General features: G+C 44.3%; 2 protein-coding genes across 3 annotated transcripts; one reads left to right on the top strand and one right to left on the bottom strand.

The window, feature by feature from the left end:
• Positions 1-144: 144 nt before the first annotated feature.
• On the top strand, positions 145-22,089 carry map3k21 (mitogen-activated protein kinase kinase kinase 21). Of its 2 annotated transcripts, none has more exons than XM_062400793.1 (10): positions 145-1,899; positions 11,787-11,967; positions 12,081-12,229; positions 12,564-12,739; positions 14,170-14,410; positions 14,534-14,656; positions 16,722-16,872; positions 17,391-17,485; positions 17,750-18,571; positions 18,673-22,089. In XM_062400793.1, the coding sequence occupies exons 1-10, from the start codon at positions 1,104-1,106 to the stop codon at positions 19,041-19,043; spliced, it is 3,105 nt and encodes a 1,034-aa protein (XP_062256777.1). In that variant the 5' UTR covers positions 145-1,103; the 3' UTR covers positions 19,044-22,089. The 2 variants fall into 2 exon arrangements, with proteins under 2 accessions (XP_062256777.1, XP_062256776.1); XM_062400792.1 differs by having other exon boundaries at positions 146-1,899; positions 17,747-18,571.
• A 51-nt stretch (positions 22,090-22,140) lies between these two features.
• il22ra2 (interleukin 22 receptor, alpha 2) lies at positions 22,141-26,538 on the bottom strand. Its single transcript, XM_062400794.1, has 6 exons — positions 26,428-26,538; positions 25,606-25,720; positions 25,056-25,237; positions 24,315-24,457; positions 23,903-24,062; positions 22,141-22,901 (listed from the first exon to the last, which is right to left on the bottom strand). Exons 1-5 carry the CDS (start codon positions 26,489-26,491, stop codon positions 23,913-23,915), a joined length of 654 nt encoding a protein of 217 aa, XP_062256778.1. The 5' UTR covers positions 26,492-26,538; the 3' UTR covers positions 22,141-22,901; positions 23,903-23,912.
• Between the last annotated feature and the right edge of the window lie 64 nt (positions 26,539-26,602).

The following is a 26,602-nucleotide window of genomic DNA, read 5'->3' as shown; positions in this document are numbered from 1 at the left end:
GTGTGGACTCTTCACACACTCAAACAAACACACACTCACATTCCTCCAGTGGCTCCTCCCAGCACCGCCCCCACCCCCACAAACACCCGACCCCTCTGACAGCGCCAGTCACGTGTCGCCGAGCCGTCCAATCCGGCAGGAGCAGCGGCAGCCCCGAGCGCAGCGGACTGGTCCGGCAGCAGATCATCCTCTGCTGGGTCCGATCCTCCGAGGAACTGGGGGGTTGTTTTGATTCAGGTTGACGGAATTTAGTTTTTTTTCTCCACTCGCGTGTTTTTTTTTACTCCCGTTTCGTCGCGTTGAGCTCCAGCATGTTCGCTTGGCTCAGTGAGTTCTCTCCCCCCTGGAAGTTCCACGCTTCAGCGGCGGAGACCCAAACTTATTGTAGCCGAGTTGAGGAGCAACTTTCTCAGCTGCCGCAGTAGTCCACGGGCTGTCCGATGCTAAGCTAACCCAGTAGCCACAAGTCTGGGTTTGTCTTCAGTTCAAAGTTTAGAAAACGATTAAGGGGAACTTCCCACTACGGGAATCGCTTATCAGACGAGGTTTCCGCGGAGTTTGGACAGAGTGAGCTGCCCCCTCGGAGGTTCTCTTTTCCCGGGGCAGTGCGGTGCAGGTGCACCTCCTGCGGCACCTGCGATAACAGCCCCCTCCGCACAGAGCTAACTTTAGCCTGTTGCGCGCTAGCCTGACGCACATGAACACTTTGTTGTTAAACTCTGTTTCTCTCGTCGTGGACATATTAAGAGTTTGAAGACGTCGTGTGGCGAGTTCCAGTGTTCTGTGACCGTTCAGCCGCCAGCGGTGACTTAAGCTGAGAACTATCCCGGCTAACCGCAGCCAGCAGCCCGGCTAGCTCGGGCTTGACCCGCACACTTCCACCGGAGTGGCGACGTGGATGCAGGCTTGTAGACGCGGTCTCCCACAGGACTTTGGACACGGTGTGACGCTGCGCCGGGACTTCCCCCCTCCTCTCCGCCTCGTACATGTGACAGCATGCGGATTTCAAGAAGTTACCTCTCAACCTTTTAAAGTTTACACTTTCATTTTTTGTTTTGTTCTAAAAGCTCTGCACCCTATGGTGCCGCTACGGCCACCGAGAAATGGATGTCTCGCAGGCCGCTTTCCCAAACGGTGAAGGGCGGCCGGGCGGCGGAGAGGAGACCGGGGAGCATGCCTGGACAGATTCTCCCACAGTCCGGGCGTGGGCTCACTCTGCCCCGCTCTGCCAGACCCGGTCCCTGTGGACGGCCGCGTACGACTACGAGGGAAGCGGCGAGGACGAGCTCAGCCTCCAGCGAGGGGACGTGGTGGAGGTGCTGTCCAAGGATGCAGCGATCTCCGGGGACGAGGGCTGGTGGACGGGTAAAATCAACCACCGGGTCGGGATCTTCCCCTCGAACTATGTCACGTATCAACCCGCTATTTACCGTCTCCCTGGTACGAGTGGCTCGGAGGGGACAGAGGCGCAGGTGCCGAGCCCTCCGTTCCAGATTCCATTCAGTGAACTGGTACTAGAGGAGATCATTGGCGTGGGTGGATTTGGCAAAGTTTACCGGGGCACATGGAACGATCAGGAGGTGGCCGTGAAGGCGGCTCGGCAAGACCCGGACGAGGACATAACCGCCACCTCCTGCAGTGTTAAACAAGAGGCCAAGCTTTTCTCCATGCTGCAGCATCCCAATATTATCAAACTGGAGGGAGTGTGTCTGGAGGAGCCGAACCTGTGCCTGGTCATGGAGTACGCCCGTGGCGGGACATTGAACCGGGCGCTGACCGGAAGGCGCATCCCTCCACACATCCTGGTCAACTGGGCCGTGCAGATCGCACGCGGGATGCACTATCTCCACGAGGAGGCCGTGGTGCCCATAATCCACCGTGACCTGAAGTCTAGCAACAGTAAGCAATGCTTCATATGTAGTGTGTGTTTACGAGCTGGAGAAATGCAGATGAACAGCTTGTGGAGAAAGTCCTGATGGGGTTGCACCTGTTGCACATGATCCTCCTTAGTTTGCGTTCAGTCCTTCTCTGTTACTCTTTTATTAACTTCATGGCCTCTTTTAAATAAGTCTCATGCACCAAAATCCCTCAATTCCATCTAGCAGTTCCACTTGTCAACCCGACTCACATATAGTGATTGTTTATTGCAGCATTATGGATGGGAAAATTTCCGCTTTCATCTTTTAGGTTATTAGGAAAACAAGTTTGTTTTATTACAGCCTGCATGAACCTCATAATTCACATATATTTCAGAACCTCGCAGGCAGAGCAGTTCCTTCTACTCAGGTTGGATTTAGACAGTGAGGCTTGAAGTTGCATGAAGTGGTGGGGGATGCCATCAAGAGGATGTGAAATAAAGTCTGAGTTTGCTCAGCTGGGCTGCCTCCCCCCCTGTTCTCACCCACAAGTCCTTTAACACACACACACACACACACACCTTCCCAGCCCCTTCTTCGCCCCAAGCTGAAATGTTGTTCAAATAAAGTCAGTGATTTACCAAACACATAATCAAACACACTCTGCCCACACTGTCAGGCCAACCAGAGCCAACACCAGAGGTCACAGGGAGGAAAATAAGTCAGACAGAAAACCTATCTGTGAAAGATAATTGAGAAAGAAATGCACTTGAGGATTTTCTATCATTAATGACTGTGGTATAATGCTTTAGTCGGCAGGGAATGTATATGTATGCATAGTTTCACAACTGCTACAGTTTTCGGGTTAAGCGAAAACAAATTGGACTTTTGGCAATGTGAAAGTCTAGCTTTTGTGTGTCTCGATAACTCTGCAGGGTTGTGTAGTTGAACTTGGTTTTGTGGTCAAGGCCAACGTTTGCATTAGTTCCTCTTCAGACTGGTAACAGACAACAGGCCAGCAAAGTTCAGTTTCCCTGGACTGAATAATGAATGGACCGGCATCGTTGAGAGAGAAAGTCTTGAGTCATGTACCTAACCCGGGCTACCCCCTTTCCACTTAGGTGTTTTTATGTGTGTAATATGACTCCAAACACAATTTCTCTCTTTGTGAGCAGTCTTATCAACCTGGGGCCATGTGGGGAGCAGCTCTCGCACACCGATGTCTGTTTATGTCCAGCTGTGAGAGTCAATGTGTGAATGTGGAGACAAAACATGTGAAATGTACACAGACCCGACCCTCTGTCACCAGATGAAGACATTTTATTGGATTTGAAAAAGATTTAGGGGGTCAGCTGTGGATTCACCATCAAAAGTCCATTCATTTACACGTTTATGTACAATTAAATTTATATACTGCAAACATCATCATGCATATTTGATTGTAGTTGCAGGTATAAACACAATGGATGGTCTATGTATGACCAAAAATCCTCATCCTAACAACTAAATTCACCCTCCTCTTATATTCACAATAAAATAAAATTATTTGCAATAGTGGATTAATTATATGTGCTTCCAATAAGTAGTTTTTAATTCGTTTTTAACTCTTAACATTACCACGTAACTTTGAATGCGGACAATCAGTCTTTATGTCTGGCTACATTTCTTTGAAACAAAACTATAAAGAAGTATCACACTTTATGTGTACGATGTCCAATGGTCACAACTTGTCCTGAACAGCTTCGAGGAGCCCAACCCTGAAAGTAGTGTCTGATTTAAGAGGAAGATTTGTGTTAATTAAAGGGCAGATGGAGAGAAGGGATTTAACTGCTGTTTAGACTGTTCGAGCTAATCGGATGTTTGGTGAACATACACAAACAAACTCCCCCGAACAGACGCAGTGCTGCTAAAACAAGTGGATGTGTTTGTCCTGCCACTTCACTGCGACCAAGAGACAGAATAAGCTTTAAACAAAGAGGGGGCATTCAAACCTGGGGGAGACCCTTCACAATGTGAAAAACAGTCAACTCTTGTGTGCAAATTTGATAAATGGTCTCTTCCACTGCAACCGCTAAGCAGAAAACATGGGGGAAAAAAAACAACACTCCAACATTACTGTTAGTTGTTGGAAGTAGCTCATAGAGACAGGGTCAGAAGTCTGACCATCTGTGGTCAATAAATGGTCTTATCTAAATGAAGAGAGTATGAAAGAAGCTGCATGTGTTTGCTTTGAGCCAGGGCAGTGAGTTCACAAAAGACTCGCTCCTACACACAAACGGCACCCTGTGGTGTGTTGGGTTGTTCTCCCAGTGAAAACCTAGAATAATGCCGCGTACAGAAGTTGTTGCATCTGCTAGTTCTGGCCTGTTGTCTGTTTGTCTTGGCGTGTGAGCGACGGTCAGTTTGAAAATGATAAAGGGAGAGAGAATTATCCACACGGGGTAAAAAAAACAAAATGGATATATTGTGATAAGTGGTTGTTAATCAGCAATCTGTCGCTTTCTCAAATATTTACTGAGCACAGTGTCAGGGGTTGTATCGCTTCTGTTTATTCTTCTTCTAGTTTATATTGTCAGGTTGTGTTTTCACTTTTAGGATGAACCAGGAAATAGACAGGTACATATTAAGTAGAGAGGCAGAAAAACCCCCAAACCTTCACTCAACTCCTCCGCCTGTCATTTATCAACTTTCAGTGTACACATGCTCCACGCAGACAAACATACAGCTATTTGATCAATGATTAGCCTGTAAAGTAATATGTTGGAAGTCAGCAAGATTTGTCCTCTCTCTTTTGTGTTTTTCAACCTAATCTGTAAAATCCCAGCCTGCAGGGAGGAATGTTGCTAATGAGGGATAAAAGCTTAACATACGTTTGCACAATGGACTGGTCAAGCAGCGGTTGCTAGGCTACTGTGGCCAGAAGAATGGCTAGGACTCGGAGGGTCTCAAAGCCCTCGTTTTGTTTTGTTCCGTTCATATTTAATCTCCCAGAGAGCAGCAGTACTCTTTTATTGCCGCAAACTGAGGGGGTTTTCTTCCTGCTTCGTTATTTTTTCTCCTTACTTACCTTGCTTCACTTGTTCCTTTCTGCTCCCCCCCCCCCCCCCCCTTTGCTCCTTATTATTTTTCATGTCTACTTTTTGGCCGGCTCCGTTTTCAGACTTTAAAGGGTAATGTTGGAGTTACTTTTTCTCGTTTTAATGATAATCTAGAAACTCCCAGAGCAGAACAAATCCTACAAAGTACTTATGCTGCTCATAAATTACGTTCAGTGTAGCTGCAGCCTGATGGTGTGTTTGAAAGATGGACAGAGGGTGAAAATGACTAGTAATGCTGTAGTAAGTTTCTCTACGCATGTCCATTAGTTTAAGATAAACATAGGCAGTAAACATACATATATTAATGTTTTACATGCCTGGGCCAGATTCCCCAAGTTATATCAGGCTTGATAGACAATATTTGTTTGATAAATGTATAGTTCGTGAAGTTTTCTGTGGATAATGGTGCTCGAGGAGATTTTTTATTCATCAACCCCCTCTTTGACCATTCACTCATTCTTATTTCACAGCTTTGATTTAAACCTTCTCCCCAGGAGCAGTAGTATTCATAAAGCAGGAGATAAGAGCTAGAAATCACACTGAAACCTGGCCCCGAGCCAGCGCGGCGCATAACCCACATTAACTTCAGAGTTTCACATCTTCGTGCAAGAGATAGTATGCTAGGAATGTGCGCTTGAACGCAACTGAAACTGATGGAGCTCTGTTTGGAGCGTGTGCAACAGCATTCTCCCATCAATCTTAGGCTATTGTTAGACTTCATCATACTGTCCCCGTGGAGCCCTCCCTCTTCCTGTCTGTTCTTCCACACACCCATCAACCTTTTTATGCCACTGAACCAATATAAATACAAATGAGCAAGAAGAATAAGAGGGGGCAACATGTGTTGAATTCAACGTTGAGAAAGAGGATGACCCACCAATGAATGACACTGGTATAACCCAGCAGTTATTCCAACTGAGGAAAAGTGCAGATAACAAGTGAACTTTTAGTTCAGCTATATAATGAATATTCAAATGAGAGGGTTGTGTGATAAATCACTGTCTTGTCAAGCTGTCACATTAGTATTCTTAAAGATTTCCGGCAAACGTACAAATTAGAGGTGCAACAGTTGATAGGTTTTCATTAGCAAATAACAATTAAAGCAATTTTTTAAGTAAAATGCCGTAAAACCGTCAACCTCTCAAATACAAATATTTCCTGCTTTTCATCTGATTTATATAATAAGAGTTTGCATTTTTTAAAAGATAGAACAAGACATTTGAAGAACTTGGGTATTTTACAGACATTTATGCATTTAAACGATGAAGAAAGTAATCTGCAAATAATTAGCTGGTGTTAAACCTTGTCATAATCAACTGATGAAGAAGGCTCATGAAACTACAACATTGTTTTTGGTAAGTTACAAAGGCACTTTCTTTAAGTTGCTTGTGGTTAGTTCAGTGTGGTTAATGTAAGCCTTCTCAGTCAGTACCTTGCTCTTATTGCACTTTCAAAATGGATTTGAGGGTCCTGATACCCAAGTTAATAGAATATCCAGGTACTGACATACTACTACAAATTTGCATCAATCTTCCTTTTAAATTAGCTTCCTCCAGGTATGAAAATAGTAAACAGCCTTAGTTCTCTAGTCTGCTTCTGTTGTTTTGTGGTGTGTGGTTTCCCTGTGAACCACTCTACTTCTGTGGGAACTCCTCTTAAAGCCCATTTTTCATTACTAGGTCATAACGAGTTCGCCCCAGGAGAGAAAGCAGTGCAGCTCGATGCAGCTCAGAACAAGTGTCTCTCAAGAGGATCCCTCTTTCCCGCTCCGTTTAATTTTTTGGTTGTCTTGCTCCACTTCTGGAATAAGTAGACTCTGAAGAGGAAAAGTTACCAAAGCTTTAGTAGGTGTTGCAGGGCAACTCTTTCCCCCGGCTTCCCACAAATACCCCTGGTGACACACAGACAGTTACTGCCTGTCTTTTCTCTGAGGAGAGAATGGGCAGAGGGGAGAGAGGAGGAGTGGAGATGCTTTCACTGTGTTTTTTATGACCTCTCCCTGACTGCACCTATTGTTGCGGGGCAGGGTGAAAAGGAAAAGGGCCCACAGCTGAGAAGCGCTGCCTTCCGAATCGACCAATCCCTCCGAAGCTCCCGAGCACATTGATAGCTACTAGTGCAGCACAAGGTACTAGCTGTACACCTCAAACTCTATTTATCTATCCTAGTTATGGTTTAATCAGAGTTTTAACAGACACAAACCAGAGGCAGAAGAGAATAGACCAGGAGAAAGAAGCCCGGAGAGATATGGCCATGATAGATGGATTTAGCCTGCCATTAGCCCTGATCCTTTTCCGATCAACCAGAATGCCTGGGGCCACTCTCATTTCAACAGGGAGAGACAGACTATAGTCGGGGAATGTTTAGCAGCCTGGTTTCTGCTTACTACAGGAAGCCCTCATTCGTCTGTTGGCACAATTATGAAAATACTGCCAGGTCAAGTTAGGAGGCTCCACTCTGAATTTTTATAGTAACCGTGTTGCGTCAGCGCTTTGTCACAGCCTAGATTGAAGAAGATAATGCTGAAAATCCGTCTATTAGATCAGTACACCCTATAAGATTTAGTTTTTTTTAAAAGTTGTATTAGATATTTGGCAGCACAAGAGCACTATATCAGAAGAACTGTTGCTCCAGAGACAAGTTATTTTAAATTAACTTTGTGGTTTTTAAACTGTGTTTGCAAGTTTCAACAATTGCTTAAGTACTTAACACAACAATGATAAGTTCTGTGTAAAACCCGAGTTTAGGACTATTTCAATGTTCTGTATCTTCCAAAACCAACAACATTATCATATTTTCACATCTTTTTGTGAAATTCCAGGTTGACAGAATAGGGGGTAATCTGTCTCTAACGTTACCCCAAAAGTGTTGTTTTTTCTTTATACCTGGAGGGGGAGAGAGCAATGGGAAGAAGCGTGGGACCTGCCTTGAAGGCAGCAGCTCTGCTTCTGATCTCCCCACTGTTCCACCGTGAAAGATGGGTCGCCTGAAGATCCACTGTTGGAAAGGGGAATTAAACAGGGGTTGGACGGAGGGTGGGGTCTGCCCTGGAGGCAGGTCCATCTCCAGTTGCATTGCACTGTTGTCCTGCTTTTTTTTTCCAAAGAGGAAGACATATGGTGAGAAAAAGCAGCAGAAGCATGAGAAACAACTTAAAGTAAGAGTTATAACCCTTTGAGAGCGGAACAACGGATTGTTAATGAGAGTACCTGAACCAAGCAGGTTCCATAACACCACTTGTTGCTTCTGCAGCTGGCAAATGCAGTAATCCAACAGTGATGATAATAAAAAGATAGGCCACACACACAGCTGTGTTTATTGCATTTGTTAACTATAGTTTACTGTAAACAGGGTCTTTATAGCTGACACAAGCATTGGCCCACTTCCTAAACATTAGAGAACATGGTGCTACTATATATATACTTACCGTCCTTTGGGTGTAAGAGTGAAGAACCAGAGGGATAGAGAAGTTTGGAGGCTCGCACATAAAAATGACCCAAATATTTAATCAAATTCAAGGATGTCAGGTTATTAGACTATTGTTTGCATGTGTGGTTCTAAAAACTTACTAACATTGCCAGTTAAAGCTAGATTCAAATCACCAGATACATAGGTAATAATTAGGTTATTGTTACTCCACCTTCTTTTGTCAAACTTATCCTATCCTAACAGGACTTAAGTTCATCTCAAGGAGAAAAACACCATTAGATTGACTAGTCACAGCCTGATTTTGTACATCAGCTCAGCTTTACTAGCTTTACAGCTTTATCTTTCACCCCAACACATGCTCTGGATTTATCTTCCCAGTACAGGGTGGGGTCCGGCCTGGGGCTTGACTTTTAGGAGGACTCTAAAGCGCAGAGCCAGAGCATCTTTGTCTGCTCATTTAATTAAATTCTACAATTTGTTATAAGAATACTTTGCTGTATTTTCCTTAAATCTGATATAGTGATCTTGACTTAATAAATATGGATTTAAGCACATATAGGAAGAGTTGCAGTGTTTTTAGTTTACATTTAACTTCAACAAGCAGCTTTTTTCTCTAGGTCAGGCTGATATTACAAAGCCTTAACATAAGTAACTGATTTGATCGATGCCCGATTAAGAAAATGTGAAATACAATTTTGAAAAAGGAAACAATCTGCACACCTCAATGCAAACGTTCAGTGTTACACCAGTGATTGTTCAATAAATATATGGATATATATTTTACTTTTGTTATGTCACTATTGTTTTAATTCATTTTGAGCTAATTATCGATATTGTTTTATCTCCCATACCTTTTGTGAGGCCTGCGTTGTGTGTGCTTGGAAAGAGATATGCCAATGAATGGAAAACTTAGACTAACAGAATCACATGTGAATCAGCAGTGGCTAAGTCATATGTTTGTGTTACTACCGTGGCTGCGAGAGTTTCCAGACAAAATGGCCGACTGGGGTGTACAAGTGTTTTTTTTGTCGCATAACGTCGGCATGAAGTCATGTAGACGGGAGCTAGGTCTTTTATCAGGACATTTCTAGAGGGCTGACACTGAAGTACCATGGAGCTACAAAGAAAATATTTGGCATGATATTCTATAGGCCAATCAACACAGACGGGTTTATCCCATAACCAGTGTTCTCCTCGGTTGTGTAACAGAGCCATCGTAAGTCATTATAAAGCTAAAGAGCCTGCTGGGAGGAATCTATGGAATTACTGAGAGAGGACTTGACAACAGGAAGTAGGAGTATATCATTGGTCTAGTGAAACCTGTTTGTAATGGAATTCCTATTGTTGCAGCATGGGTAGAGGATCCCCTCTGTGCCCGAGGCTAGTAATGGCACCAATACCCTTGTTATTAGTGGAGGCCCATAGGAGTCACACTATGATTAAAATACAGCTTGAGATCATTTGATGGGATTAAAAAAAGAAGAGTACACATCGGATAGTTTCCAAACCTATTTCTTACCTCACAAACTGTCTCCAACCGTCCTTCATCTTTCTGTGCATCTGATTCAACCTGACATGTCTGTTGTGTAATTGATCACAGTGCAATTTTCACTGGGATTCAAGACCAGTATGCATCGTGCAAGTAAACAATTCCATGTGTCTCAGATGGTTATTTAAATTAGTATAACTCATGTGCATATTGCTGCGTTAAAAAGGTTTGTGTGCTTTTGTGTGTGTTTATTAGGATTTATTTTGGTACGCCTGTGGACGTGTAAGTCCAAGGACAGTGTGTGATAACGACAACACACACACACACACACAGTTTAGCTCCTTTTTTCAAGTATCACTTGCACACACATAACAGAGCCTCCATTGAGAGCTGTAATAAAATAATCATAAGTGAAACAGCAGGTGAAGAAACTGTGTCTTTTACATTAGATCCTTTTTCCCATGGGAATCTTGTCAGAGTGTACATGTCAACAATGCACTCAGCCTTTTTCTTTTTTAATCCAAACTGTTCCAGCTCAGCGTCGCTGTCAATTAACCTGAGCAGCTTCTCAGGCTGTGTTTTCTCTGCAGGACTCCTGTAGGAACAACACAGCTGATGGGGGGACATGTTCAAACTGACCCCGCAGTGCAAGGACTGCATGTAAATAATGAAATGGGACAGTTTGTAATGTGAGGAGATTTTGGCAGAGGCGAATGCACGTCGAAAATAATACCGCGAGTATGAAAGGATCAAAGCGTCCGATTCGGTGTTTGATGCACCGGAAAAGGCTGCTTTGTGTCGTAGACAGTAAACAAGAGTGTTTTGGAGCTTGTGTGCCGGCTCATAGAGATTAGCATGAAGAGTTACTACTGTTTCTACTCTAAAGAAAGCTAAATGTTCTCATATCCTGATGTAGACCCATGTGTCATCATACTGTATAAAGATAAGCAGAAATCATGTGTTTACTTTCTTTAGTTGAGTTTTTTGGGGCGTTCTGTCTGCCCAGGAGGTTTTCTCTCCTGTACATTTGTTTGATAGGTTGTTTCAATTTGACATTTTCACCAATTTCTAAGGGAAACATTTGAGAATCTCGAGGTATAAAAACCAGGCTTGTGAAGGTGACTGATATCTGTGATGGTGTGCAATTTCTTTGTGGTTTCAGATAAAAGTCCAATGGTTCCATAAGGAGATGGCTGCACATTGGCAGAGGATTTTTATCGTATATTTTGTTGGCTTTGACTTTCTTTAATTTTTTATTGATAAGATTTCTTTATTTTTCATTTTGGTTTTGTACATTTTAGTTCTGCCGGAGTGGTCAATAGAACATTTATTAGTAACTACGATATCAGTCAATAACGAACACTCCCTAGTTCCAGCTTCCAAGGTTAAAACTGTATGTGCATGTGAGATATTTAGGTTATATAAGACTTTACACTTCCAGGGTAGTGTCTTCACTGTGGAGACTCTCAGGACAGGTGTAGTGTTACTGAGAGGTTTGGAGTTTTGGAGGTTCCCGGCCGTCTTTAATGTGTTTAACAGTTTTAGGACCTGAGGACAGGGGCTTTGTGGCCCTGTCAGCCTTCTGTTTCTTCAGTAATAAATGACCTGCATACTGCTGTTGGCCCTGTTGAATATCAACTATCACCTCCTCACCTGCACGGTTGTCTTTTTCTCTGTCCCGCACTCTTTGTGTGTCCCTTTCTCTTTCAGTCGTCTTTCTCCTTTCTCTTCCTCCCCCCTCCCCCCTGTCTCTTTCATCCCAATCCTGTCTTTCCACTCATCCTTTTCTCTCAATCCCTCCCCACACATAATGTCTGTCCCCTCACATGTGTTTGTTCATCTTGCCTCGGTTCAAATCCCAGACTTTTATGATCCAACTCTAATGTTTCCCTTCCCTGTTTTCTCTCTTTACAGTTTTATTACTTGAAACAATCGAGAATGACGATATCGGGAGGAAGACCTTGAAGATCACAGATTTCGGTCTGGCCAGGGAGTGGCACAACACCACAAAAATGTCAGCTGCAGGCACCTACTCCTGGATGGCCCCCGAGGTCATCAAGTCTTCTCTGTTCTCCAAAGGCAGTGACGTCTGGGGGTACAACATCAAACACACACACGTGCCCAAGAAACATCTACTTCTCTTATTTTTGGGGGTATTTTTCCTGATTGCATCGTTTAATATTCCTTTGTGTGTATGTCATCCAACAGCTATGGAGTCTTGCTGTGGGAGCTGTTAACGGGGGAGGTACCGTACCGAGGGATCGACGGCCTGGCTGTAGCTTACGGTGTGGCAGTCAACAAGTTAACTCTACCAATCCCCTCCACCTGCCCCGAACCCTTCGCCAAGCTCATGGAAGGTAAAATAGAAATACAGTGTAAAATAGAACATTTTTGTAAATGTAGATTCATTCAACAATATTTTAGATGTTTGTTTGTGGTAGTTATTTTATGTTATGTTTTTGCACGTGTACCCTAATTTATTTCTTGTTCATACTGATTATATGTGGGTAATATTATCGCCTACAAATCTTAATTTTGCTGTTATGTCACGGTACTCACAATTGATATACAGTAGGTCCTACAATGCAAAGTAGTTTATTTAAGGCAAGTACTAGGAGTTTTCTTACATATGTACTCTTTTGACTTTGTTTGTCACTATATCCATCAATGCATTGCAATATGTGTGTCCAGAGTGTTGGGACCAGGACCCCCATGTACGTCCCTCCTTCTCCTGCATCCTGGAGCAGCTGTCGGCCATCGAGGAGGCGGTGATGGCCACCATGCCCCAGGACTCGTTTCACAGCATGCAGGACGACTGGCGTGTGGAGATCCAGGAGATGTTCGATGAGCTCAGGACCAAAGAAAAGGTTTGGGAGTGATACACAATTCCCACATACATTACACCATATACACACAGTAGAGGAGCTAGCAGGTCGGTGAATGTATAAAATGTGTGCGTTATATCCGCCTTCCTCTTCTCTGTTTCGCAATAAGAGAAGTTGGAAAGAGTGTGTTTGTGTGTTTCTGGACTCTTGATCTCCTTGTGTGAACACATGTGAACTCACCTGCTGCTCAGTCAAACTCTCTTGGATCACCTGGGGCGGCTTTTTCAGGCTTACAAGTTTAATTGGTTACTTTCAGTGGACAAGCTAATCGCGCGTTTAACAAGACGAATCATTAATGCCGACGTGCTTTAGTGTACTTCCCCTTGTTAAGACCTTAATCGGCTTCCTGTACAAGTCTCCTGTTGCTGACTTACAAAGGAGGGTTAATTAGCGCTTTGAGAAACAGCGGGATCAGCAGCACACAGACCTGGGTCAACGAATGTTGGACTGAGTGACATGGAATCTGAAATCCCTTCAGGTGCTGGTGTTTTTTTAACTTATTTTTGCCTAATGTTTGTTATTTGTACTTTTTGTATTATGGATGTATGTATTCTGCTTTCTTCTAGTTGACAATCATTCAGTTAAATCGCTTAATCACATTCAAATTGCATAATCTACATCCTCTCAATAAATCATAATCTCAAGGTTTGCTCAGCAAAAACTCCCACAGCAAATTGTATAATTAGCCAGGGACTCAGCAGATTTCCTGTTAACATCCCACAATAATCTGTGTCTAGGTGGGTGGCTGAAGGGGCTTGACGGTAAAGCTGCTTTATGGAAGTCATCCAGTAAGGATTATTATTGCTCAGCTAAGAGCAATTAAAGTGAAAACCGAGGGAATGAAGAAAGAATAATCTATGGAAGGAGACAAGCCGGTTTTATTGTGTAACACAACCTGAAAAAACACAACCTTCCACAGAGTTTTACAGTTATAATATGTAACGTGCAGCTAACACACACAGAGATTTTCTCCTGTCGTACAGGAGTTTATAAGATGTTTTAAAATCAAATGGTGTCCAACATGACCACGTCAGACATTTGGAGGAATGCTCTTTGTGAAAAGGGCAAACCCAACTAGCAACATTACTGCTCTGTCTCGCTTCTACACGTCTAATTTCTGTCCTGTCTATAAAGACTTAATCCTCAAAATCATCTATAAAAAAGAAACGGCTTCCAAATAGCTGCTTCCTGTGTTTTAACAATGATATGTCATCGGAGCAGAAATTGCCCTTATTGTCTAACAAGGTATTTACCAAATATTTCCCTCCCTGGCTAATGTATCTGTTTTCAAAGTGATGCACAAAACGCTCGAGAAAAAAAAGATCAGTTCTTTCTCTAGGCCTGTCGGTGTTTCAGTGTACAACAGAGGTGTGTCTGCCTATTCATGCTGAATGTGTGTCTTCATCCTCCAGGAGCTCCGTTCCCGGGAAGAGGAGCTGACGCGAGCTGCCCTCCAGCAGAAGTCTCAGGAGGAGCTGCTGAAGCGTCGGGAGCAGCAGCTGGCCGAGAGGGAGATCAACGTGCTGGAGAGGGAGCTCAACATCCTCATATTCCAGCTCAACAAAGACAAGCCCAACGTGAAGAAGAGGAAGGGCAAATTCAAACGCTCCCGCCTCAAACTGAAGGATGGGAACCGCATCAGCCTGCCCTCAGGTCAGGGAACACACTGAATCCATGGCTTGTTGGAAATTACAGACATTACAGACAGATGACAGCAAATAGCATTTTAATATAAACTGTGTTGCCCTGTCTTTATGTCCATGTTACATTTTGCAGACTTCCAGCATAAGATCACAGTGCAGGCGTCACCTTCTATGGACAAGAGGCGGAGCCTTCATAGCACCAGCTCCTCCCCTCCCAGCAGTCCCACACTCATCCCTCGGCTACGAGCCATTCAGCGTAAGTTTACTGTTTCTTTCCAAGGTTTTCTTTAGCCCGAGGTCTGATCGTCTTCTCGGCCTCTGCATCGGTATTCTTGGCTTAGCCTGTATTTTCAAATCTGTGTAGAACGATAAAAATGATGCTGAAGAGAGCAAATCAAATCACAGAGAAACACCCTGGGAGCTGCGGTCATGTAGGCACAGCGTCGTTCACAAAGACAAGAGCTGGGAGAACAAAAGCTCCGGAGGCACAAGCAAGTCAGCCAGTTGTTTGAACAGTTTGATAATATTGTTAGTCACGCACCAACGCCCCTGCAATAACTGGAACAAATTCCTCCTGGGCATGTGTAGATTGTGACTTTCAGACAGGGGGCACGGGCTGTTGCTTGGTGTTACTGGATTTGTCATGCAGGCCGGAATGGAGATATGGATCAGTTCCATGAAGAGAAAAGCAAATGTATACACTTTCTATCCCAAACACACAGACACAATGAACACATTGGTTGAGCTCTAAAAATGACAGATGCTTCCAAAACCATGCTTCTCCTCCGTCAGCCGACAACGGGTTTTATTTACAGCTGCTGTAGCAGAAGAAACACAAGTCTTCCATTTTAAGAAACAAACTAAATGTTTAGTTTTTGCTGAAGGAGACAGAATAATGCTCATGTTGGTGGGAGGTAACTTGTATGTTTCCTTTCTCAGTGACGTCTCACATGCGGAGGGACAGTTTGTATGTTTACCAACAGGATGTTGATCTGACCAGCGAACTCCCAGTGTTCTCTGAGCTCGGGAGCAAAGGCAAGCGACTGTTACCCACATGCAGGGTGGGGGCGTGGACTTTCTGTGGCTAACAGATCGTGGTGTTTGGCTAACTTTGACAACTGGAGGGGATTGTTGCTTAACAGGTTTCCATCCGGGGGGTGAAATATAACATGACTTTGTTGTTTTCTGCAGTTTCAAATTTTCTTACAGGTTTCTGATGAGGTTTATGCCACAGACACGGGCCAGGCTGCCGTTCATATTTTAATCGTCTAATATCATTTGGCTTTAATTCCATAATTGGTCTTTTTAAAAATACACTTGTTCCTAGTTATGGCAGTTTTGGTCCTGGTTTGTTGCTCCAACATGTTTGGTGGATTCTATCTTCCCTCTTTTTTCATCTTCATAATAACTTTACCTAAACTAATCCACTTGTGTCAGAAGCTTTTTATAACAATGGCTGTTTGGGTTTTGTAATGTGCAGACATTAATATACATCTGTGATATTTTATGGTTTGAAAAGGTCAAATAGACGATGTTCAGATCGGGTATTACATCTTTCTCAAGTGATCCGGTCACAAGCAGGCAGATGTGTGAATGAGACTAGAAAGGAGCTAATAACTAAATCAGTTGCTCAGGACTTTTTCTGGAACTTTCTCAGACTCCCTCATAAAAAGCCTGGAAAATATGCAAAGATGAGAATAGTTCATGTCTGAAAACGGCTTTGGAGACTCATTTGAGATCTACACGATCAGACCCCATTTATTTAGCAGTGTAAATAAAAAATTCACAAACATTGACTGCAACATTTCTATTTATTCAACTGTTTCAAGCAGGTAACTTCCTGGCCTCAAACCACAGCACCTTTTGTCTTTGCAAACAGACATGATTCACATGTTTATTAGCAAATAGAGCGGGGGACTGAGATCCAATCACATGTGGTCACTTGAGACACGTGTGGAGACTCATTCTAATGTCATGTGTGAACTGAGGTGCTTGGAGCTGTCTGCCTGTGATCAGATCACCCCGGCAGCCTGTTGATGATGCCAGGTCTGAACAGGTCTCCCTAAACCTCTCTGAATAACACTTAGCTATCATTATAAAAGGCTTAATGGATATAAATCCTCACCTTTTCAAAGAGAACCCTCATAAGTCACGTGATTTTTTAGAGGTTTGATTGCATAGTTGGACAAACTACATAGAAATAATAACCAATCATTCACACCAAGATTCCTACTGAGATTTTCCAGATGAGATAGTAACCATTAGATTTCCTGCTGCAGTTGTTGGAGTCTGTGGTGACACTTGTGCTCTGTGTGTCCCAGTCACTCAGGATGAGAGTAACCGTACATGGGGCCGCAGCACCCTCTTCAGGCCAGAGGAGTTTGATGACGTGAAGAAGGGAATCAAGAAGAAAGGAAGAACCTGGGGCCCCAGTTCAATACAGAGCAAAGAAAGGCCTGCTGCTGCTGAGAGGTGGACTTTATACACACGCACACACACACACACACACACAAACATGTAGGCCACAATTTGGTTTCTTTCCCAAAACGACGGCTAGTGGTTTTATACAGTAATAAGTAGCATAAATAAATATACCACAAATATATGTTGTATTTTTTTCTATAGTTGAAAATAATGTAAATTCTGATTCTTTGCATTTAGTTCATTTCTGTTATAGTTGGCTACTGAGTCCCTCTGAATGATCAGAGCAGAAAATAAGAGTGCTCATCTTTCACACCACTATATGATGTTGCTGCTTAAACCAACAAACCAGCTTCATATCAAATCTTTACCAACACAATTTGCTGCCTAACCCTGACCTTCGTTAGCCTTTATCCCCAAACCAAGTCTTAACTATGAGAAATGTCCAAAATATACACACTGCATTTGTTTTGAATTGAAAGTGGTCCTCACAGAGATAGCAACACACAGAGACGATCAATGTCATGTTTGTCCTGTCGGCCTCCTCTGAACCTGTTCGTGGTTTTCAGAGTGCGTCCTCTGTCAGACGGCAATAACCCCTGGTCCACCAGCCTGGTGAAGTCCCAGAAGTCTGTCCCTCTCGCTGCCCTGTTTGCAGAACAAGGTGAGAGTGTTTGTTTGATAATTGAGTAACGTTTGTGTCGTAAGGCCAGTGATAACAACTTGTACTAATGTTTTGTTCGATAGGTTTTTTGAGTACTTGTAACTTCTATGATTTAAGTTTCCGTTCAGGTTCGTCACTCAAACACAATGAAGTTATTTGTTGTAAAAAGGCAGATAGCCGATTCAAATCTGCTGATATTCACAGTCGACATTTTACCGGAGAGTTTGTCGATGTCTATAATTTCTTCTTCTGCGTTATCAGCAGGAACCGGTAAAGATGAGGCCTTCACCCAGGATAGTTCCGACAGCAGCTCCAAACCAAAGCAGCTCAAGTTCCCCAACCAGGTGTACATCGATCTACCTCTGTGGAGGGACGAGCAGCAGCCTCAGAGCCCCGGGGGCCACTGTGGGCCTGGAGACTCCGGGGTCGGGGCAGCCGGTCAGAGTGGCCCTGCAGAAACCCCAGACGACCCCTATACCACCACATCCACCTCGTCTACTTCCACCACCCCGCAGCTCACCCCGACCAACAGTCTGAAGCGGACGTCAACTCGCCGCAAGACCGACTCCGTGTTGTACGGCTGCGGCTCGCTGCTGGCGTCGGTCGTGCTCGGCTACGACATCAGGGAGGCGATCAAGAACTCGGCCCCTTGTGAGGAGTGCGAGCCCCAACGCGAGGAGAAAGAGAAGAAGAAGAAGGAGGGCCTGTTTCAGCGGGCGACCCGGTTCCGACGCAGCACCTCACCGCCGAGCGGTCGCGTCCGCAAAGAGGAGGTGTCCCCGAACCACACCTGCACCCAGCCTGTTAATCTCATCTCCATGTCGGCCATCATAGAATGCACCTCCACCAAGTGTCTCCTGCAGTCTGAGGTGGACGCGTCGGAGTCGAGCCCTGGGAAAGTTGAGCTCGTCACCGTTAATAATCACACAGAGCCATTAACAACCAGCCCAGCAGCTACAGACGGACAGACTGACAGGACTCCAGCTAAAACACAGACACCAGTGAAAACCCAAAGTCCACCGCCAGAACCGAACAACCATAACACAGGGACACGGCTACGCAGAAAGAAATACAACAACAACCACAGTGAGTAATACACAACAGGGGGGTGAAGAGTAAGCAAGTGAATACGGTTTAAAAATACTTGCTCTACATGTTAAACATAAATCTCCTCTGTCTGTTTCCAGCCAATGGTCCAGCCTCTCTGCCTCCTCCCACCCCACAGACGAAGCAGGAGAAAGAGAAGGAGGGAGCTCCAGAGAAGCCCTCCGGCGGGGAGGTGTTCTCCAGGCAGCGGCCCGTCTCTTTCCGGGCCAAACCCCACGCCTGGGCCCTGCTGCGAGGACGCAACAAGAGCTACTCCCTGGGCCACTACTCCGGAGAGAAGGCGGTAAAAAACCTAAACATGGTGCTGACGTCGGAGGTGGGGGTGGGCTGCTCCCTGCTGGACATGGACACAGAGGGCCAGAAACGAGACTGCACCGTGCCGCTCTGCCGCATTCAGAGTTCCCCGGCTCGGCCCTCCGTCTTCGAGCTGGAGAAGGAGTTCCTCTCGTAGAAGAAGTGATCTGCCGTGGTCCTAGTTCCAGAACATGCAGAATTTTGGCCTTGAACTCCTGGAGGGTTAAGAACCAGGCTGCCTTTAAAAAAAAAAAAACTTCTATAACTTAGAACCAAGCTTTGTCTTAGGTCTAGAACATAGTGATGTCAGTGTTCCAGAGCACAACCAAGTCTTAGGCTGTGTCTCAATTTAGGGGGGTCGCAACCTTTGGAGGATTCAGTCTGCACAGACCATGCCAAGGCGAGGCTGAACGGAAATGTCTGATCTCTGGAGGATTCCTCTCTGCGTCCCCAGCTCCACTCGCTCTTAGCGCTGCATCGTTAGCGACTTGGAGCTGCTGCAGCTCAGCCACCAGCTTGTTAGCTTCACTAGCTCAGCTGGCCCGAGGGGGATCCACCTGTTTGCTCCTTCGTTGCTCAGGAGTCGAAGGAAGCGTCTGTCGAAATGGGAGAAAACCTCCGCTGTGAATCGATAAATCTTCAAATGCAGCTTCCGAAGGACGCGGCCCCTGAATTAAGACACAGCTTGAGACACGTAGAGGACGTCTGTGTCCCAGGAGCTCTAGACGGTGCACCCCTTATCTCAATGGGAAAAAGGCCTTACAAGCCGCTGTGTCTCATTCAAAATCACACACACAAACACACACATTTAGTGCTGAAACCTGAGCGGTACGGACCAGCAGCTCGACTGCCACCTTCATCAGCTCCCCTCTCCACCTTCGTCTTCCTCCTCCTCTCTCGTTCTGTCGGTGCAGCTAAACGTTGACCGCCGCTGCAGCTTTTTTTGCAACACAGTACCCTCACCTTTTTATTTATATATATATTTTTATAGGTAATTTAATATGAAAAGACTTGACCTTACCTTAGCAGCCAGCAGGATGTACATTCCATGTCAGTTTCAAAGTTGTGCGATCACGCTTTTTACATACAGTTTATTTTTTTTCTTTGGGACTTGAGAATATTGCATGCGCGTTTACCCTTAAAATGTTGAACAAAAAAAAATCATTCTGCCTTGTTTGTAAATATTTCTTTTCATCCATTATCAGCCTAATGCTGACAGTTGTTTTGTATTTCATATCTGCTGTTGTGTGAGTAACGTGCTGGATCGGAGCAGGGACGTTTCCTCCTCGAAGGTTTTAGAGAAGCTGGGAGGAGAAACACTGGAAGTCCTTCAAACGCCGATTTGGAACTTTTCCACGTAAAAAGTTGGATTCAATTTTTAAATGACACGTCGTGGTCATGTGTAGCTAATATTGACTTTTGTAAGAGTATTTATAGGAAGGTTTCTTTGGTTCATATTTCATATACACACTCTGCATCAGGGCGGCTGGCAGAGCCTCTGATGACACAGAATTACAGGATTCATAATGCGATCCCTGCAATGACAGCTGATTGGCTGGAGCTGCAGTGACACAGCATGACATCCACTTTAAGCTGTGGATGGATCAGCACAGAGCCCGGGAGCGGTCTCACTGAAGACCACGTTGACTCTGGTGCACAACTCGGCAGAACTTGTACTGTAAACAGAGTCCAATAGGCCTCAAGTACTGAAGAATGTCTCAATCTTAAATCCACGTCCTCTCCTTTATGATCATGTGAACACAATTTTGTAATTTATGCAAACAAGTCGTTCAATTTAACTTCATCACTCAGCATTTACGATGCCCCCCCCCCCATCGCCGTTATTTGTGTAAAACGTTAATCCCACCGTGAACGTTCACCTGGTTTGACATTAAGCTGAGTCAGGTTTTTACCTTTTATTTCTGTTTTCTACTTGTTTTATATAACATTAGATAAACTGGTCCCAGTGTCAGAACATGTATTATTTTAGTCAAGCTCAGGAAAGTCTGGAGATGGATTTAAAGGAGGAGATTTCAGAATTCAGTTGAGGACATTTTAACTTTTCTTATTGTCGTACTGTAAACTTAGAGCCTGTTTGTTTGGCTCATCAGAAGTTGTTTTTCCAGACCTCGGTGAATTTGATGATATGACGTTCTTACTATGCAGAATATTTACTGTACCTTCTTCCATGGTCACTCCCGGGCTCTCTCTCTCTCTCTCTCTCTCTTTTAAAAAGTTTGAACAAACGAACCCATCCTTAAATGGGTGACGATTCTACCCCCCCACCCCCTCAGCTTTTTATCTCTGCCTCCCTCGTCTGTTAAGAAAACGTGTTCTACCTTTTGAAGGAACAAAACAAGGACTCATTAACATGAAGACATGAATTCCTGAATGGTGTAAATATAAATGTGATTCCTGATGTGTGTGTGTGTGTGTATATCACTGTGGCATCTTATGATGATGTAGATTGGAAGTTTCTGTACTTTGTGACGACAAACTTTAAAAACCAGGTCCATCACTGTAAAGGCCTTTACGAATAATCAGGTGCAGTTTACAAGTCGAGACATCTGGATTCTACCTGCTTATCTTTTTAAAGAACGAAGGGTATCTGTAAAAACCACAATGCACTGGTACTGTACATTCCCCTTTTGAAACACTGTGTTTGACTCTGGAGCTGAAGTCTGCGGTTTGTCGTCCAGTCGGAAACTTTGCTCGGCTGGCGGCGAACAAACAGGGTTTTTGTCTGTTACAGTCAAAAATCAACTTGACGAACCCAAACAAGAAAACATTCCACTGCTGTTGACAAACTGCAGCGATATTATCTGTGAAAGCAAAAAAAATCAATAAGGTGCATTCAGGGTTTCTGGCTACGGGACCAAATTCCACTGTTCCAGCGCTGAGGCCTCTGGGTCTTCAGGACCAAAACCACTAAATGAACTAGCTGCTAGTGCGGAGCTCTTTCAAAGAAGAGTTCTCCGCATGAAAAACGTCACGCCCGACCTCAGAGGTGCAGTTACAGAGACCCATCATCACCGTCTGATCAATCATGTGACTTCCTGTTAAAATGCAACACTTCCTGTCTAGTCGCTGAACGAGTGTTTTCGGTGAACCATTCTTATCACTACAGTATTGGCTGTTTCATGCCTGATTGATTAAGAGTATCAAGTTTGTCAACATTTTGAATAAAGTCTAAATCAATGCTATTCTGGAGCGTGGTGTTTTTTATTTTGCTGCTGAGAAGAGACGAGTCAGCGTGAAGAGGAACTCTGGGGTTTTTTATTCGTCAAGCAGCAACTGCAACAAGTGTGAACAGTGAACAAGGCTTCACATGGCTGCTCTTTACAAATCATGATCACAGTGTTGGAGTAACTATATTGGACATTGTGGGTATGAAAGAAAAATGACATTAAAAGAAACTGGGTCGTAGACTCGTGCACACGTTGGATCTACGATAAGTCAAAAACAAGATAATTGTAAAGTTCAAACTATGTCGATAAAGATGGATGACATGACAGCTCCCAGAAGGGAAGCCAAAGAGTCTTGATTGCAGTGAAGGTCAGGAACAGGACTTGGTACAAACAAAAATCTAATTTAAGTCAAATATTGTTTTCTTAATGAAGGTTTTTGTCGTTTAATTTCTTCACAAATGTACACCTTACTAATCAATCCCTGAATCTTCTTCTTTAAATCTGCACCGAAATGTTTTGGTTCTTCCCAGGTCCAGACCCGATCCGTTCACAGGAAACAAATGAAAATGTAAAAAACTATAATGATGACAAAAATAATAAAAAGGCTAAACATAAGTTGATATTTGACTGGACGTCCACTCACTGGTGAGGAAAAGGCTTGTGATAGGATCTTGACCTTTAACCTCCACAGCTCGGACCTTTAATGCTTTGAGTGATAAAGTGCAGCGCTTTCATTTGCACAGATGTTTGTGGCTGCAGCCGTCGAGGTAGTGCCGGGTGGTTGAAACTGACGGATGACGAGTCCGCTCGTCCACTGAGTCGCTCGTCTGCAGGAAGTGAGAAGCCGAGACAAAGGGGGAGAAGGAGACAGACGGGGGAGAAGATTAATGAGAAACACAAAAGGAAAAAAAGTGTTACACTATTCTACACGTCCGTGTGCGCAGATCTAAAAATAGTGCAGAGGGTGGGGTGGGGTGAGCAGAGGTAATTATAGTCATTGTGGAGAAAAGATTTCTCCTGCAGGAGTTTCATTCTCCCTCCCTCCCTCTGTCCAAACCGCCGCCGGCCTTTGTTACACGACAGCTGATACTTGACTTCTCACTGGTTGGTCTTTTGTTACACCTGAGACAGGTCACCTTTCACTTTCTAACGATACTGTCCAACTTGTCTGAGACACACACAGACACACACACACACACACACAAACACACACACACACAAAACTTGGTGGAAGGATGGGACCTGGGCCAGGAAAAGCACAGATCCAAAGAGACTCATCCTGGATTCACTTTCTTCAACTTTGTGAGATCGGAAGTACATTTTCACCAATTTCCCAGACAATAATTATAATTCATTCATTCATTCAATTAATTCAGTAGAGGACTGATTTATATGAGTGCAGAACTGAAGAGGCCTTGGTGGAGGTGCACTCTACTGAGAGAAGTTCTCTTCAAGCCTGTCTTCATCTTACATCTCTGACCTTTCAGTTCCCTATTGACTTGTACACAGAGATTCTGGGGCAGAGGCTGTGATCTGTCCCTGAGAAGCTGGAAGCCAGAGGAGTCAGAGCGATGGAGTCAGGACCCCGAGGCTCTGCAACAATCTGCACTGACTTTTATCTGAGTTTTTAATGCTAATATTCTTACATACTATTTTTATCAACTTTTTATATTTGTTTGACCCAAGTTTTTGGTGTCTCTATATTTTGTCGCAGCAGCAAAACCCAATTTCTCCAAAATATCAACAAATTATTTCCTATTATATTCTAAAATGTTCTTTATTTGTCCTGTCTGTGTGTGTGTTTGTGTGTGTGTGTGTCTCTTCCTACCTGTGTGCAGTCAGAGCATGGTGGCACATCTCAGGGAGCTCCGGTCGCTGTTCATGTCCTGGAAGGGGATCTCGACCTCGGCCTGGACGCAGTACTTTGTTTTGGGCTTCAGCTCCTTCAGAGTCAGTTTTTTGGAACAGCACTTCATCTCAAACACCTCCTGCAGAGAGAGAGAGAGAGAGAGAGAGAGAGAGAGTGAGAGAGAGAGAGAGAGAGAAAGCGAGAGAGAGAGAGAGCGAGAGAGAGAGAATGTCCACATTAAACATTAAATGATGATGTACAGTTGATTGTTTGCTTGTTTTCTATCCAGAACACATTGAGTGTGTGTGTGTGTGTGTGTGTGTGTGTGTGTGTGTGTGTGTGTGTGTGTGTGTGTGTATGTGTGTGTGTGTGTGTGTGTGTTTGTGTGTACCTCCTCTCCACTGGCGTGTATGAGGTAGATGTTGTAGAACAGACTGCTGTGCATCTTCTGCACCAGCGGTCGGGGGGGCTTCACGTGGACCACAATCCCTAGCTCTGTGACATGCAGCCGCAGGAAGGGTCGGCTGATTGTAGCTGCAGACAGAAGGATCAAGCTTAAGAATTTAAATGACACACAAGAGCAAAGAGGTGAAGGAGTGACTAACAGAAGAAGGAGGCAGACATTACTTTATCTGTGCTTTTGTTTTTACCTTGGAAAACTGTTCATGAACAGATTTTTTAATGATATTTCACCCCCCCCCCCCCCCTATTTTTTCTAAATCAACTTTAAAGTACAAATGTAGTAAATTATACTTTCTTATTAAATAAAAAGTTGTTTAATCGTTAACTTAAAAAGTAGATTCACTGATATGTTTAATATATAATAGATACAAATTAACCTGAAATCATAGGACAAGGGGTAATGGATGAAGAGGAGGAACAAGAAGAAGAAGAGGAGGAGGGAGAAGAAGTGAATGAGGAGGAGAAGGAGGAGGAGCAGCAGCAACAAGAGGAGGGGAAGAAGAGGAGGTGGAGGAAGAAGTGAATGAGGAGGAGAAGGAAGAGGAGCAGCAGCAGCAAGAGGAGGAGAAGAAGAGGAGGAGGAAGATGAACTGAATGAGGAGGAGACGGAAGAGGAGCAGCAGCGGCAAGAGGAGGAGAAGAAGAGGGAGGAGGAGGTGTCACCACTCACTGTCCCAGCGGGGGCTGAATCTGGGGGAGAGGGCCCAGGCTGACTTGTTGGAGGGCAGAGAGGAGGCGTGAACTCTGGCGTAGTACCACTCCCTGGGGTCAGAGGTCACGTTGCTGAGGTCACACTCAGGCTTCTGGATCCCCTGACAACCGTCCACATCCAACCACTCAGGCTCCCCGTAACTGAGGGGAGGAGGGACAGACACAGGGAGGGGGGGTCAAAGGTCAGAGGTGACAATGACACCCACTAGGTGCTGCACTGGAGCAGCTGAATGTGGAACCACAACATTGCGTCAACGGCCTCAGATTAAAGGTTAAATAAATGTTTTGTGTGTGTGTGTGTGTGTGCGTGTGGCTGTGTGTTTTTGTCTGAGAGAAAGAGAGTGTTGGAGTGTGTTTGTGTGTGTGTGTGGGGGGGGTTCTAAGAGTGTGCGTGTGTGTGTCTGTGTGTGTGTGTGTGTGTGTGTGTGTGTGTGTGTGCGTGTGTGTGTGTTTGTGCGTGCGTGTGCGTGTGCGTGTGCGTGTGAGTGTGTATGTGTGTGTCCTCTCACATCTTCCACTGGATGTAGTATTTCAGCGAGGTGTTGTTTGTGGGCGGAGTCCAGAGCAGAATGTTCTGATAGTCCACAGAGTCGAACCTCACCTGAGCAGGTGGAGCGAGCATCACTGCCAAACAGGAAGTGATCGATTATTGGCTGTGGTGGTTTATGAGCAGATCCAATCATCAGTCACTGACACTAGGAAAATCTAACAGAGCTTTTGAAGTAATAAATATAGTTTTCATTATACAGCTGAGCAGAGCTGGTCAAATACAGATTAGTGAAGATTGTTTAAAGCTGGTACACTGAATAAATGTGAAAGGACCAAAACTGCCAAAATTTAGAGTTAATATAGTAAAAAAAGACCAAATACTTTGGGTTAAAATATAACAAAAATGCAGAAATACATAATTACTATAAATACAGTTACTTATATATTTCAGCATTTATTCATCCATTCATTTATCCAGATTTGTATTATCTGTATTAGTAAAGGTACGATACGAACAAGTTAAATGAAACTGTTCCGTCCACATTGGGACCACACAGTTTAGAAAGATGAGTGATGTTTCATTAAGAAAAAGAATAATCTTCTTTTAACTTTCTGGTCTGGACAAGGGCTTTTCATTCTTAGAAACATTAGTTTGAACTATTGTTCCTGAAAACACACAAGTTATTTCCTTTAAATGCTCCAGCACGTTGCACACATTACTCTCATCACGTCAAGGGCCTAAAGTAAGTAAAGTTTCTCCTCCTCTTCTTCACTCTAACACAAGTTTGAAATCTCCCTGTGGTAAATGTCCTGTGATACTTGAACAGATCTGAAGTTTTCACCTTGTGCAGCGACGCAGACTCCCAGGTTCCCCAGCATCACGGCTCCGAGCAGCAGACGAGTCATGATGTCGATGATGGGAAACACACTCACACACAAACACACAAACAACCTGAGCCACACTGGACTGATTCTGCCCCGGGCAACCTCGGCCTTTAACCAGGTTCCAACTTCCCC

Source organism: Platichthys flesus, chromosome 12, assembly GCF_949316205.1.
Source record: "Platichthys flesus chromosome 12, fPlaFle2.1, whole genome shotgun sequence".
NCBI classification, from domain to species: Eukaryota; Metazoa; Chordata; class Actinopteri; order Pleuronectiformes; family Pleuronectidae; genus Platichthys; species Platichthys flesus.
The sequence above is the reverse complement of the archived record's forward strand: the minus strand, read 5'-3'. Positions and strand labels throughout refer to the sequence as shown.

Excerpts from the sequence above, each read along its gene's own strand:
- map3k21 (XM_062400792.1), top strand. The coding sequence starts at position 1,104 with ATGGATGTCTCGCAGGCCGCTTTCCCAAACGGTGAAGGGCGGCCGGGC. Across the intron at positions 12,230-12,563 it reads CTTCGCCAAGCTCATGGAAG|AGTGTTGGGACCAGGACCCC; the intron begins GTAAAATAGAAA and ends ATGTGTGTCCAG. Across the intron at positions 14,411-14,533 it reads CCGCATCAGCCTGCCCTCAG|ACTTCCAGCATAAGATCACA; the intron begins GTCAGGGAACAC and ends TACATTTTGCAG.
- il22ra2 (XM_062400794.1), bottom strand. The coding sequence starts at position 26,491 with ATGACTCGTCTGCTGCTCGGAGCCGTGATGCTGGGGAACCTGGGAGTC. Across the intron at positions 25,721-26,427 it reads AGTCTGCGTCGCTGCACAAG|TGATGCTCGCTCCACCTGCT; the intron begins GTGAAAACTTCA and ends CCTGTTTGGCAG. Across the intron at positions 24,458-25,055 it reads ATTCAGCCCCCGCTGGGACA|CTACAATCAGCCGACCCTTC; the intron begins GTGAGTGGTGAC and ends TTCTGTCTGCAG.